The sequence below is a fragment of the Plectropomus leopardus genome, chromosome 17, assembly GCF_026936395.1.
Source record: "Plectropomus leopardus strain MGB_pleo_1.0 chromosome 17, ASM2693639v1, whole genome shotgun sequence".
NCBI classification, from domain to species: Eukaryota; Metazoa; Chordata; class Actinopteri; order Perciformes; family Serranidae; genus Plectropomus; species Plectropomus leopardus.
The window spans coordinates 30,255,287-30,269,427 of record NC_142192.1 but is presented as its reverse complement, the minus strand read 5'-3'; the positions used below and the strand labels follow the sequence as shown (position 1 = coordinate 30,269,427).

Here is a 14,141-nt window from a genome sequence, read left to right as displayed (position 1 = left end):
CACTCGTGTCTTTCCTCTCTCTCTCAGGTTGGCCACACCCACCCCTCCAACACTTTTTCCTCGCTGCCCTTATCACCTGCACACACCTTGCACTCAGTGTTATATTTGCTATGTGCATGTATTTGTGTGTTGCGGTTCATGTGCATTTGTGTGTTTGTCAAGTTTTCAGACAGCAGGATGTATTTGTTAACTCGACAGACTTGGGGTAACTAGGTGGAGGGGTAACACAGCGTATTCTGTCACCTTTGATGCATTTAATCTTGTATCTAGTAATGGTGAAATATCATCTATCCAAACAAATGAATTTATTGTAATTTATGGTACAGCACTGGCTGAAATTTGTATGCTATTCCCTAGGGCAACTTAGAAAGAGAACTTTTCTGAGATAACTAAAGGGACAATGATTAGAAAATTGTGAAGATATTATAAGACTTGTAAAAGCAAAGTACATTTTCAAAAATATAATGCAGTTCACTGAAGACTCAAGAAACTGACTTGATGTAGTTTGAAATCACAATAGTTGCTCAACATTTGGTTGCTAAATGAAACAGAGCACAGGTATTATGTCCTTGCCTCAGAGGGTTTTGAAAGGTTGTAGTCTAGATCTTGCAGATAAAAACTACAAAGTAGATAAATGAGAACTGAACTTTCTATTGTGTTGAAACACTGAGACAGTTTTTATTTACCATTTTCATGCTGGCAAGATAAAAAAGAAATTGATTCCAATGCACTTATCAATTCTATTTGAGCTGGAAGGCGTGACACTAGCTCTGGTGTGTGTGTGTGTGTGTGTGTGTGTGTGTGTGTGTGTGTGTGTGTGTGTGTGTGTGTGTGTGTGTGTGTGTGTGTGTGTGTGTGTGTGTGTGTGTGTGTGTGAGATCAGTACTGGTGTTAAATAATCATGACTTTTCACCTGCTGTATCACCTCCACCCTCTTCCCTTTAAAAAGCCAAGCTGGTGCGTTGACACACCCACACACTGACAGCTCTTTGGTGGTCAGGTTTCTATACAGCCTTTATATTGACCCGTATGGCTCTAGAGCTGACATGTTTTCACTACATTTATGGAGTCAGGGTGTGTGTCCATATAGCTTTATTTAATAAATGTGCTGGCAGAGGACTGTTGAGTGCTTTGTCTCAGCACTTTTCTGATGAAGTGCTGCCCGGGCTTCTACAACATCTTGACATTAAATTGCATTAATTTAATGTTCATGTTTCATAGATTTTGCTTGGACATGTTGTGGGTTCTGACAAGCAACCCTTCTGTTGGTTTTGTGACTGTTTCCACTCTCCTACCTTTTGTATACATTAGTCTTTGACTCTAGTAGGATTTGGTGCTACATTTCTGTGTCTTTGTAGATTTTCAAGGGTGGTATTCTTGTCAGCTTAACTATCTTTACTGCTGATGAGCATGTGCAGGGATTTAGTGCTTGGTCAGAGTCAGAGTCAACAGTCTTTATTTCCTTAATTTACCAGACTGTCTTTCAACAGTCCTATGCAGCAAAGACAAGTTTTTGCCATTCTTATTGATTTGTGGAATCTAATTTGTCCACCTTCAGTACCGTGGTGATATTAAATAAGTCTAACAGCATTGTTATTGCATGTTGTGCCTTGACAGCTGATGTGAACTAGACTTGCTCATGTTTATTGTCCATGGGAAAACAACTACTTAGGATGTGTTAAAGCATAGACAACATAAGAAGACATTTAAAGTTACCTACAGCACAACCATGAATGTAGTGCTATATTCTCTTGCAATAGGAAGAATTTCTGGACTAAACCCATAAACTGTATAAAATAATGGATGTAGCCACAGTGACTTTACCCATTGTTTGTGGAGTTCTGTTTTGAAGCCTCCAGTTTGGCATTTTGATTGTTGCCATCTTGGATTTTTTAAGCCAGAAGTGACCATATTTGACCACCCATAAGAGGGTGGGGCAAATCCTAAAACTGCTATCTTAGTTAGCATGGTGCATTTACAGCTATTTTTGCAAGTGAAAAAAAGCCATGAAAATAAAATGTACTTTGCAGAAAAACTGACTCCTTATAGTGTGTTTTAGTACAGCCAAATGCTGCACATGCCTTGTTAGATTACCAAAATTTTTGCTTTCATGAACTGTAAATGGACTGAAGTAGCGATGGATATGGCTACCCTGTACTCTGTGAATCTGACACTATCATGCTTACGTTATTTTACCAATATTTACACTGTGGCAGCGACTTCTCAGTGGACAGCAGCCACCTGTCACTTAAAGTTGCCACACCATTAATTATGCATACATTTCAGACTTAATAACGTTTATATTGGCAAGTTATATTAAAAACTCACCTCCCGTATAGTCATAAACATAGACATTGTTTAATTTTATTTTATTTTTTTATTAGGCTGTAAGCATGTTTATTTCTGCTGTAAAATGTAGGCATGTTACATGGGAGTCAATGGGGATTGAACTGCAGTTTTTAGCACCCCTGTGTTGGCTTCTTTTTTCAGCTCCAGAGGTTGCCGCTTGGTAACACCAGTAACACTAACTTCCTTAGCAAGCTTATGCATGTCTTTTGAGATTTTGAACAATAAGTATCAGGTAGAGTCCTGTGAATTGCTTTGAATTTTAGTCTTTTTGTTCACTGCTGACTTAACTTCACAGGGTTGGCCAGTTAGCTTGGCAGTTAGCGTGAGGCACGGAGGGGTAACCCCAGCTGGATCTAGTTTACACCATGTCAGAATATGTGTGAGAGAGAGTGAGTGTGTGTTTGTGTAGGGCGCCCATGCATGTGTATGTCTATCCCTGTGTGGTAATGCGGTCTGTCTTTGTGTGTGTGTGTGTATGGGTGTGTGTGTGTTTGCGTGAGTGTCCTGGCTGGGTATCCACAGCGGTCCTGGTAATGCTGAGACAGACGGTGAGCGGGTGGGTTTATTTTTGGGTCAGTGACAGTGTGTCAATGGCCGCAGATGCGTCGGAAAGGAAGGCTCTGAGATACAAGCAAACCCTGGTGAGTGTTCCCCTCTCGTTCCTCTTATTCTTTCTCTTTCTGTTGATCTTTCTGTCTGTTTGTGGTCATCTCTTTGTCTCTGCGTCAGCCTCTGTCACGCTTATGTCTCAGTTGTGTGTTTGCAGTTTCTCTCCCTGAATCACTCCTGTCATTCTTGCATGACGCACCTGTGTTGGCAATGTCAACACTACATGTGTATGGATGGAGCCTGTCTAACTTATTGTCTGTGTGTGTGCCAGAGAATGAACCACATTGTGTTGCGTGTATGTGTGTGTGAGTTCTAGACATGGTGAAGACCAATTAGCCAATGTATAACAACAGGGTCACGCAACAGGTGCTTAGACACTGTGCTCCTCCTTCACCCCTGATCTTGGCATGCACATATACACGTGCACGCACACACACACTTTGTCGCTGTCTTGTTGTTTCCTTCTTTCCCGGCTGGCCACCTGTTTGCTACCCTTTCTGCGCCTCATTTCTTAAGCCCTGGATGGTCTTAACACATCTAGGAATTACTTTTGTGTTATGTGTGACTCAGTGTGTTGTGTTTGTACAGTATATGTGTCCTTCAATGTACATCTGTGTCCGTCTGAAGTGTCTGTGCATCCATATTTTTGCATGTGTGCTCTTGTGTTAATACCTCAGTATGCGATTGTACTTTTATTTGTGTGCTTGTCTGTGTGTGTTCTTAAATAGGGAAACCCGATCATACATTTGCAGAGGTGCTAATCTTCACCATTCATGTATGTTTTTGGTGTGGAGGGTGTCTTGGAACATCTGGAGGATTATCATCGTTGCTTAGGAATGTTCTCCTATAGAAGACTGAATGTTCTCAGTTGTTTAGGGATGTAAATTAAGAGACCAAAAAAAATAGAAACACTTGTTGCCTGTTAGGTAATGCAATAGCCCTGAAATAATTTCTTGTTGTGTGTGCGCAGCTTAAAGAAGGGCCTCTGGTGCTGAGCACAGAATATACTTCCTCTAATAGAAGTTGAGGAGAAAAAGTGAAAGAACAGTCTTTTATTGTTCATACAAATTAAAATATGGTAAATGACAAACGATAATAGAATTCAGATGATATGTAGATGGCAGGAGGGAAACCAAGCGGCTTGTACATTATAAAAAAAAACCCCAAATGTAATTATGGATATAAAAAATTTTGCACTCTCAAACATTTGATACCAGTTAAAGTTTTGCAATGCTTTGATGACATTTTTCCCTCTTTTTTTTTTTTTTTCTCGAGTGTGTGTGTGAGTCCCTTTGTTATTATTCTGTGTCCCCTCTCTAATTTCAGATATTTTTTCGGGTCTGTGAACGCAGGCAGAACTTTTTATGAGTTCTTTTTTTTTTCCTTGGCAACAGTTTGAGGAGTTTGAGTTGCAGGGTGAATAATTGATATGTTGATCCAGTCAGAGCTGATCTGATCAGTGGATGAGAGTAACAGCTGCTGCAAAAGCGAACTTTTAGACCCGCTGCAGTGAATGGTTAAACTTCACCTTCAGTGCGCCTGGAGTTCTGCTGCTCCATCTGTGCCCAAAGTACGGGCTATGCTCTCAGATCACTGTGCAATGAATAACCAAGTGGCAAGATGTTCCAATAGTGCTCCTAATGAACGGTCCAGCTCCAAAAATATAAAATCAGTGCATGGCAGCTGATGTTTCAGTCTTGATGGTCTGCCACAGATAAATGAATGTAAAGGCAATCCTGCTGTTTTTTATGTCTTATGTGAAGCTGTATAACCTCATGTTGTAGTTCATGTTTTGAATATCTTTAATTTAAAAAAAAAAGAATATTTGAAGCTTAGTTGAAGAAAAGGTTTGCATTTAAGCATCTGGCAAAAATATTTTGAGAAATAGAAATATAATGTTTACACAATTGACTTGTTTTGTAATACTGTGAGCTTTGTATTCTGAAAATATTTTTAAAAAATATATATATTTATATAATGTTTATACCCTGAAATACATAAAGATGCAGAACCTCTGCAGTGCTGATTGGCTGGTATGTTAGCCCTGGTGATGATGGTGACCTGTAAAATTGAATGGTTGTTGAAACCTTATGCCTATGAGTAGTTCAGGAAGTGCAAAGTCATGTAACATGTGTGTAAGTGCATTTTTCAAGAGTCATGCAGGCTGGAGGTATCCCTTATGTTTACACTGTCAACCAAGGTAGCAGGGCTATAAACAGGAGAGCTGTGTGAATTATTGTTTTACGATTTATATTGTTTTGAATAGGGCTGGGCAATATGAAGAAAATCAAATGTAATATTTTTGATCAAACACCTCAATATTGATATTGCAATGAGATATTATAGAGTTGACTACAGTAGCTTTCACAAAATACTCACACAGTGAGATTTCGTATGTGTAATGTGATATAATGACAAAGTGGGTAAATAATGGATAAGCTGGGACAATTTGGTTAAATTCAGAAAACTGCATCACTTTACTTAAATGCAGCCTTTAAAGTGGGAAAAAAATAACATATTAGGATATCCATTGCATCCAGTGCATTTCGTGTGTGTGTGTGTGTGTGTGTGTGTGTGTGTGTGTGTGTGTGTGTGTGTGTGTGTGTGTGTGTGTGTGTGTGTGTGTGTGTGTGTGTGTTTCTTCTCAGTGTACGTTGTGTGTTGGTGTGTTCATGGTTAATGGTTCCTTGAAAAATCTGAATCTGAGACAAATAAGGAAAACACAGTCAATAAGTAAAACTGCATAATAGCAATAAGAATTATAATATTAATTCCTACTGCGCTCAGCTACAAAGACACGGCACGCTAGTGGGAGGTGGCAGTCATGTAGAGAATGTATGGCGTTAAATCCAGCTCTATTTTAGAAGACCTTCATATGCATTAGGTTTGACTTCAAATGAAGGCTTATAACGGCATGCAAACACATTCAAATGTACACATGTAGCTCTGTGTTGGGATATGTGGACATCAGAAGGCCCACAAATAAAGTTCAATGGAGTTTATTCTCACCATGTGATATGATCCACCTTGGAAAGAAAACATCATCACCTTATGACCATCACTACATCGTCAATAAATATCTCTAAATATAGAGAGAATCTAACTTGTACAAAACGGTTGAGATTTTGACATTATAACAATAATTAAACAGTAGCATGTTGCCCTCAACCATAGTGCAAACTCTAACCAAATCTCCAGAAAATCTGCAGAAGAAAATACAGTATATATGCATTTCCATCCACTTCTGTTATGTCAAGAATATCAGTTGATGGCGATAAACAGTATGTAGCGCTAAATCACTTGGCGGTAATGATTTTAAACCATAGCAGAAGTAAAGGGTGAAGTCCAATAGCAGCAGTCAGACCTCAGATGATAAAAGCAATTTAGAAAACATGATGAGGTCATGGATCACAGCTGTTTGTTTCATGTATTAATATAAGGAATGTTTTCGTCTCATTGCACCACAGTGATCTGATGTTTTCATCTGCTGCAAGTTTTAGGTCCTTCAGTGAAGTGGAAGCTTCAGTGGATGTTTTAAATCCCATGCTTCATTTACAGGATTTTTTTTTCTAAGTCTGTTTCCAATTCACATTGTTGCATTTTAATTTTATTAATGCATCAACTTTTATACCTCAACCAACAGTAAAAACTTCCAGCAATATTCAGATTTTTGTTTTATTTCTGTTTTTTTCTGCACAAATTGAACATGCACATGAAACATGTATAAAGTATAAACTTTGTTGTGAGGCATACAACCAGGTAGATAAACATATATGGACACTGATGGGTACTTAACAGTTTCCAAAAGGCGATGACGTTGAGGTGATGACGGTTGTGGCTCAGGAAGTGGAGTGGGTTGTCCATGAATTGGAAGATGGATGGTTTAATCCCTGGCTCCTCCAGTCTGTATGTCAAAATATCCTTGGGTAAGATATTGAGTCAACGGTGTGTGAGTGTCTGTGACTGTTCAACTGATTAGCAGGTGGCCCCTTGTATTGTAGCCTTGGCCACCAGTGTAGAAACATGCGTGTGAATGTGGCATGTAGTATGAAAGCACTTTGAGTGGTCAGAAGACTAAAATGGCTAACTACAAATCCAAATCCATCCATTTACCACCGCTAACTGGACAATCCCTTTTTATCTTAAATCTTTTGAGGTTGGTCAGCTCATACTTCCTCTCTGTAAGTCCTTGAGGGACTAAAAGACAGCTGGAAGGACAGAGTGAGAGAGGGACATAGGAGAAACTGAGGAATATGTTGAGCCATTGAAAGGTACACTGATGGTGAGAGAGGGAGAGAGGTGTGGGAAGTGTAATGAGGAATATTGGATCACACCGGTGCTAAATTTAGCCCAGAGTAGTGTTTCAGCGGCAGAGAGTAGGGGGCATTGAAGGAAGGAGGTAAGTGATTAGTGCAGAGTACAGTTTCTCTGCTCAGGAAGGAAAACAGGAAGGAGAGGTGGAATGAGGTAAAGGAGGAAGAGCGTCACATGGATGGATTTCTGACAACATAGCTAACTCTGTGGTGTCCATGTTGGAGGTTCTCATGTCCTGGGATTCATAGCACTCACCAAGAAGTGAGCCAGGCTCTGAAGCAAGTTTTACATAATGGCCAAAAGTGGAATTGCACTGTCCGAGTCCGTCACTTGATGTCCACGGGCCCAGAAAGACTTCCCCCCATTGACTTACATCGAGAAAGAGATGTCTGTAAATCAGTAAATACTTTTCTGTAAGCGACAAAACCCCTTGCGAAACAACTTATTTCGCTATCTGGATTTAAGCCATCCAGTTCGATAACATTTTGAAAGTCTAAAAGATCTGCAAGATTAAATTTTTTACACCTCCATTGAAGCTAGCGAAGCACTAACCTGGAAGTCAGGTTAGTGCGGTAGTTACCTGCTTGAGCACACTCGGTTGCGCTCGGCCGCCATAATTCTCTCATGTGCATACTTTATGGGCCATTACATAGGGGTGTTTTATACCCTGAAAAAAAAGTTTTTTTTCTTTATGTGTTATGTGTTTTTGGTTGTCCCTCTGTCAGTCAGTCTGGCAATGCAATATCTCAAGAATGCCTCGAGAAAATTTGTTCAGTTCAGTTAAATTTGAGAAAAACAAAGAAAACATTATTTTCTCCATTTTCAAGCTCTATCTAGCACAGTCTAAAACGATTGTGATTGGTTTAAAGAAATACAAACAGGCCTTTGACGGCATTTTTACCCCATATAGCAGAATGATAATGTGTGTTTCCAGACCTCTCTCTAGAGCTGACACAGTGCTACGGATAGGTCTGGATACGTGTGACTACTCAAGGTGTGATGTTGACAGTCTATCGTGTATCTGTCGGGTATTACATCATGGTAAGGTGATATTCGTCCCCTTTTAGGTGCATTTGTGTGCATTCTTTGTGTGTAATGCTCTTGGAGACATGACCTGTTCGGACATTTCAGCAATAATGTATGTTGAAAAAATCCTTCCTTATTTGAATACATGGAACAACTGTTTTCTTGTGTTTTTTATTTCAAAAAATACTTGCACTGCTAAGCAACAGTATGTATACTCAGGTGAGAGACACTATGCTGTGTGTTACATTTAACATTGAACCTGTGAGCTTCTATTGTTTGAGTGTGTGTTGTGTGTTGGCATTCAGTTACAGCACATTGTGTATTATGCTGCTCAGGTTTCACTGTGCATTGACTGGCATCTCTGCTCATAGAGCATCGCTGATGCCTTCTGTGTGTGTGTGTGTGTGTGTGTGTGTGTGTGTGTGTGTGTGTGTGTGTGTGTGTGTGTGTGTGTGTGTTTGTGTGTGTGTGTGTGTGTGTGTGTGTGTGTGTGTGTGTGTGTGTGTGTGTGTGTGTGTGTGTTAATCCATCCATCCGTCTATCCATCAATCTGTCTGTCCATGAACCTGCTAAATTAGAAGCTGCTGAAAGGTTACTGCACGGACATCCAAAGTGTCAGCACCAGACACAACTTATCAGCACGTCAGTTGTATTCCTGGAGTTCTATTGTGTGCTGTGGATGTACTAAGAATATATATGAGCCCTGTGCTAATATTTAAACTATAGTGCTGGAGAAAAAGACAGTGCTTCAGCAGTGTAGATCAGTAAATACTTGGTGATTTATTATGTTTCTCGATGTTGGAAATTGGGAAAATTACTTTTTGCTGACAAAAGTGCAGCTGGAACATAATTAAAATCTGTTATTTGCATTTTATGCCTCTGTGGCGGTGATAGTCGTGGTATATTTTTGTGAATGCGATATCTCAAGAATAATATAGGAATTTATTCAAATTTGGCACAAATGCCCAATTGAACTCAAGGAGAAACTGATTAGAATTTGGTGATCAAAGGTCAAGGGCACTGTGACTTTGTCTGTATCTTTCTTGTGAACTCAGTATTGAGAAAGTTTTTTCAAATTTGTCTCGAACATTCACTTGGACTCAGTGATGAACTTGTTACATTTTTGTGGTCAAACATGTTTGTCACTGTGATCCCGTCACGTGTTTGTGTTTTGTTGCTGCTCATACCAACATGACTCTACTCAATCAATAAACTCGTTAATAACCGTTGGGTAAAATGATCTTTTATATCACTCTGTGTGTGTGTGTGTGTGTGTGTGTGTGTGTGTGTGTGTGTGTGTGTGTGTGTGTGTGTGTGTGTGTGTGTGTGTGTGTGTGTGTGTGTGTGTGTGTGACAGGCGCAGCAGCAAGATCATGATAAACAGAGAGAGCGAGAGGATGCGGGGTTCAATGACCTTTCTATGCACTGGTTGTGACATTACACAGCTTGTGACAGTTTACATTATCGTGGACAAATTATTATAGACCTGCAGACTAATCATAATAACCTCACAATGTCCTGTGAAGCAGAGCATACTAACTCCAACAAATCTAAGATTTAATGCATTTATTTTTATTTTTTCGCACAATTGAAATATCATTCTTTTTCTGCAAAAATCCCAAAACAAATGGACGAACAAAAAAATGAATATCCTCATCCCTAAATTGAAAACTGAATACCTGCTCATATAATGAATTGCCCAATATTTTTGGATTCCAGCCATAAAGGTGATGCAGAAAACCCATTACCCACACTCATCCACACCAAGACAGTTGTTTACTTTTTTATACCTACATACTGTCATTTTTTTGGGAGATGAGATGAGATAAGAACATTTCGAAGTTTCTTATGATAGTGAGCTACAAAGTGGGTGGGGGGGGGTAATGTCTTTATTTAAAATGAAGCAAAAAAAAGAAGCATGTAGTATATATAGTATAGTGCAGCTTATGTTTGAGTGTGATAGATATAGATATCCTGTGTCTGAAGAAAAGGATAAAACAAATGCACGAGGGTATATCCCACTGAAATAGATATTTGTGCCAGTGAGAGAGGGAGAGAGAGAGGGAGATGAGAATTGATCTCTTCCCCAGATGTCCCCGGCAGTTTTCATGGAGTCTATCCAGAGGTGATAAATCTAGAGGCAGAGCCCATGTTTCCGTTTCCATTAGAGCTGTTTGGGTCAACACGTGGTCGTGTCTATTTTTAAAGTAGACTCTTCTCTACCAGGGTGCCAAAAGCAGAGTACTATCACTCTCTACATTCTCACTTCCTCAGGGACTACCTGTACATGTTTAGGTATATATGAATGCCGCATATTCGTCTGATTTCATCTCTTGTGTACTTATTAAGAAGGGTGCTCCGATCAGGATTTTTTGGGCCGATCATTGATCACTGGAAGCAGTATTGACCGATCACAGATCACAAATCACAGGGTCTATTTCTATTTATCGTATCGCATCATTTAACTATTCTAAACAATAATTATTCACTATTAAAATTAAGAAATGAGAATGGGGTAACAGTAATTGACAGCGGTTTCATTTATTGACAATGTGCAACATCCTCCACTCTCTCCAAGAGATAACTTAAACATAAGCAGCTTATGCTTGGTTATTGCTAGCAGCTTAGAGCTTAACAAATGCAGCTTTATGTGGAATAAAATAAATACTATTTTATGAAAAATCAACAATCTTATTCCTATATAAAAAGTTCTTTTTATCTAGTCAACCTTGTTCTCTTTTTTCCATTTCATATCATTTATGTGACTCAAGATAGTGATCATATAGTATCATGCAGAAATGTACTATAATAGTAATAACAGTCAAGTTTAAATTGATGTTAAGTCTGGGCCAGGGTGAAAAAAACTTTTGTGTCCACTGGCCAAATAGTGTGTGAATGTTCAGATTTTGCCAGACACTCAATGGATTTCCATTGTCTTTCTAACTGGAGATTGAAGCAAATCTGCGAGACACTTGCATAATTTGCCTGCATTTTTCTGGTGGATGGTGCTAATTTCATACCCTGGGCATTTCAGTCTTATCTTAGTCAAAGAAAACTAACTATTTTAGTCTAGTTTAAGTCAAGGAAACATTTGGTGGCTTGAGATAAATCGTCCTGTGTGTTTTGCTTTATCTGATCAGCTGTTCTGAGCACGACTGGTGGCAGATTAATCGCATCCTAACTAAGTGATTAATGGACTGTTGTACTGATTGATTGACAGCTCTATGGGGAGTACCAAGAGAACCAAGGAGGCTCTGGCAGACGGGAGGCCACACGCCTGCTGACAGAGAGACAGATCAAGAAACATGGCAACCACCACCGCAGCCACAGCAAAACACGACACGGCCGGCGTAGCCATGGTCAAAATGGATACCACAGCCGACATCAGCATGGCCATCACAGCCGACAAAGGAACAGGCGTCGGTCAAACATGGAGGCGGGGAGTGATGGTCAAGATGAGCAAACAGCTGAACCCGACCTTGCGGCCTCTACAAAGAAGAAACGTTCCTACTCTAAGTGTAGAAGTGAGCATCCTGAGGACAGTTAAAAATTAAAAAAACAAGTTAGTAAATAGATTCCTTCTGACTCTTTATTTCATGAGCTCTTGGTGTGTTTGTTTTTGTCAGACTGCATAGCACGAGTGCAACGATTCCTTGTAAACAGGTTGGGAGAAGACTGGATCTTCCTCGTTATGCTGGGTATCACAATGGCACTGGTCAGCTGGACGATGGACTATGCCAGCGCAAAGAGCCTGCAAGGTAGGACTTCAGAACCCACAATGCATTGCAAAAGCTATTAATTTAAACTGGTGCAGAGTATATTAGATATTTGCATCTTACCCTTCCTCTTGGATTTTCTTTTTTTGAGAGATCAATAGCAAGACTTGTAGTATTATATAGAACAACTTTACCTTCTGTCTGCTGCCTCTGTCTTTCCTCTGTCTACACCTTTCTACTTACTTTCTCCATCATGCCTTCTATTCATCCCAGGGTTCACGTGGATCCTTAAAAAGTCTTAAAAGGCATTTGATTAATTAATCTAAAAAAGAGGTCTTCATTGATATTATATTGACTTTTTAATCTTTTAAAAATGCTCAGACATGGGAAGTGGGATTTTATGAATCTTTTTTCTGATGTTTCATTTGAAATCTTAAAATAATTGGTAAAATCTTTTTCTTTATTTTTTTTGTCAAATAATTAAACAAATTCCTTTTCTTAAACTCGTAATGATGGGAATCCAAGCAGTGGGATCTCACATGCACATTGAAAAACAAAATCATCCAAAAAAAGGCCAGAAATGCCAGATATATCCCACTTCTGTTGATAAACTCAATAGATACCTTTATAATAATAAAATATGTTCGTTGTCTTTCATGTGCTTCACTCTGAAAAGAGTTATTTTTCTGACATTTGATATAGATAATTTCACTGGACAAAATATCATGTATTTGTTATAATAAACATTTGGGCAAAATAAGACTGGCCTTGTTCAATTATTGTTATTTGAAAATTTGTCTTAAACTTAACTCTGAGTGGCATTAAAAAAAGTCTTAAATCTAACTAGCCTTAAGCTGTGCAAACCCTGATTCACCCTTCTCTCCTAAATCCATAGTTCTTTTGCTTTCCACTTACTCCTGTTTCTTCCACCTCTTCAAGCCCTTTCTTTCTCCCTCCCTCCCTCCTCCCTTCAGCCTATAAATGGATTTATGGGGAGCTGAGGGGGAACATCCCCCTGCAGTACCTGGCCTGGGTTTCATATCCCCTGATCTTCATCCTGTTCTCCTCCCTCTTCTGTCACCTGGTCGCACCTCAAGCTATCGGTCTGTACCCTCTTCCTCCTCATAGCTGCATTCTCAAACCTTCTTACCTGCCTTATGTTTTCATAAATTGTCTCTCCATTATTACTTTTAAGTTCACGTGAAATGGCTAATAGAGTACTATTTAATTCTGCATACTCATGTGTTTCCTAAAAACAGGAAGCTAGGCAGAGACTTGCAGCAGATATTTATTGGCGTTCCAAGTAGCCAATCTGATGTCAGCAGCAAGCAGATGACTGAGCTGAAATGGCAGCAGTGCTGACAGAGCTAACGGTGTTAATGGGAGCGACCTGGGGGGTAACGGGAGGGATGTCTTTACTCACAGGTCCTGTGCGCTGGTCAGTAACTGGCAGAATTACAGTCACGGAAGAGGGACATAACTATTTGAAAATGAAAACAAAAAAGATGTCAAATTAGTTTACAGCCCAACTGTGGGATAAGTCCTCAGCATCTTTTATCATTTTTCCAGGAAATGGGAAACTCAAAAATACTGCTGAGAATACCTACAAAATGACTTTTTTTACCATTGCTGGGCCAGTTACTGGCATTTAAGTTATAATCAGTGCAGTGATTTAAAAAATCTTCAAAGTCTGTTTTGATTTCAATGGAAATTTAATGTCCAGTGCATATATGCAAAATTCTGTCTGCAACATTGCATACAAGAATAGTCATATCAGGTAAAAACAACAATGCTGGAACACTTCGCTTATGCAAAAGACAATTTGGCAACTGATCTGTAGAAGTGGACCAATATAGTGAACCTCTGAGGCAGGTAAGCTACAGGAAGGAGCAGCTCAGCAAGTGGAACTGACAGAGGAGTGGCAATCAGAGGACAGATGCCATAGGTAAGGCTGGATCTGAAATAACAGCCAGTGATTTGGAACACAGGGCAGAATACTGGATGAATAAATACTGTGAAATCACGGAGGAGTAGTGACAGTAACATTTGATTGGAAAGAAACCCTGCGGACTCCAAACCTTCCATGGTGCATGATTAGTCATCTCAGCTTTACAAGAATGCAAAAGA

The 14,141-nt window shown here is 39.5% G+C and overlaps 1 protein-coding gene across 1 annotated transcript in view; it reads left to right on the top strand.

Moving 5' to 3' along the window:
* Window positions 1–2,866: 2,866 nt before the first annotated feature.
* Window positions 2,867–14,141, top strand: part of LOC121957637 (chloride channel protein 1-like) — a 49,014-nt gene continuing 37,739 nt past the window's right edge. Inside the window, exons 1-4 of the mRNA XM_042506335.2 lie at window positions 2,867–2,990; window positions 11,519–11,822; window positions 11,925–12,056; window positions 12,989–13,117. Coding sequence (XP_042362269.2) covers window positions 2,883–2,990; window positions 11,519–11,822; window positions 11,925–12,056; window positions 12,989–13,117 — 673 coding nt within the window. The 5' untranslated portion in view covers window positions 2,867–2,882. The remainder of the gene's footprint in view (window positions 2,991–11,518; window positions 11,823–11,924; window positions 12,057–12,988; window positions 13,118–14,141) is intronic.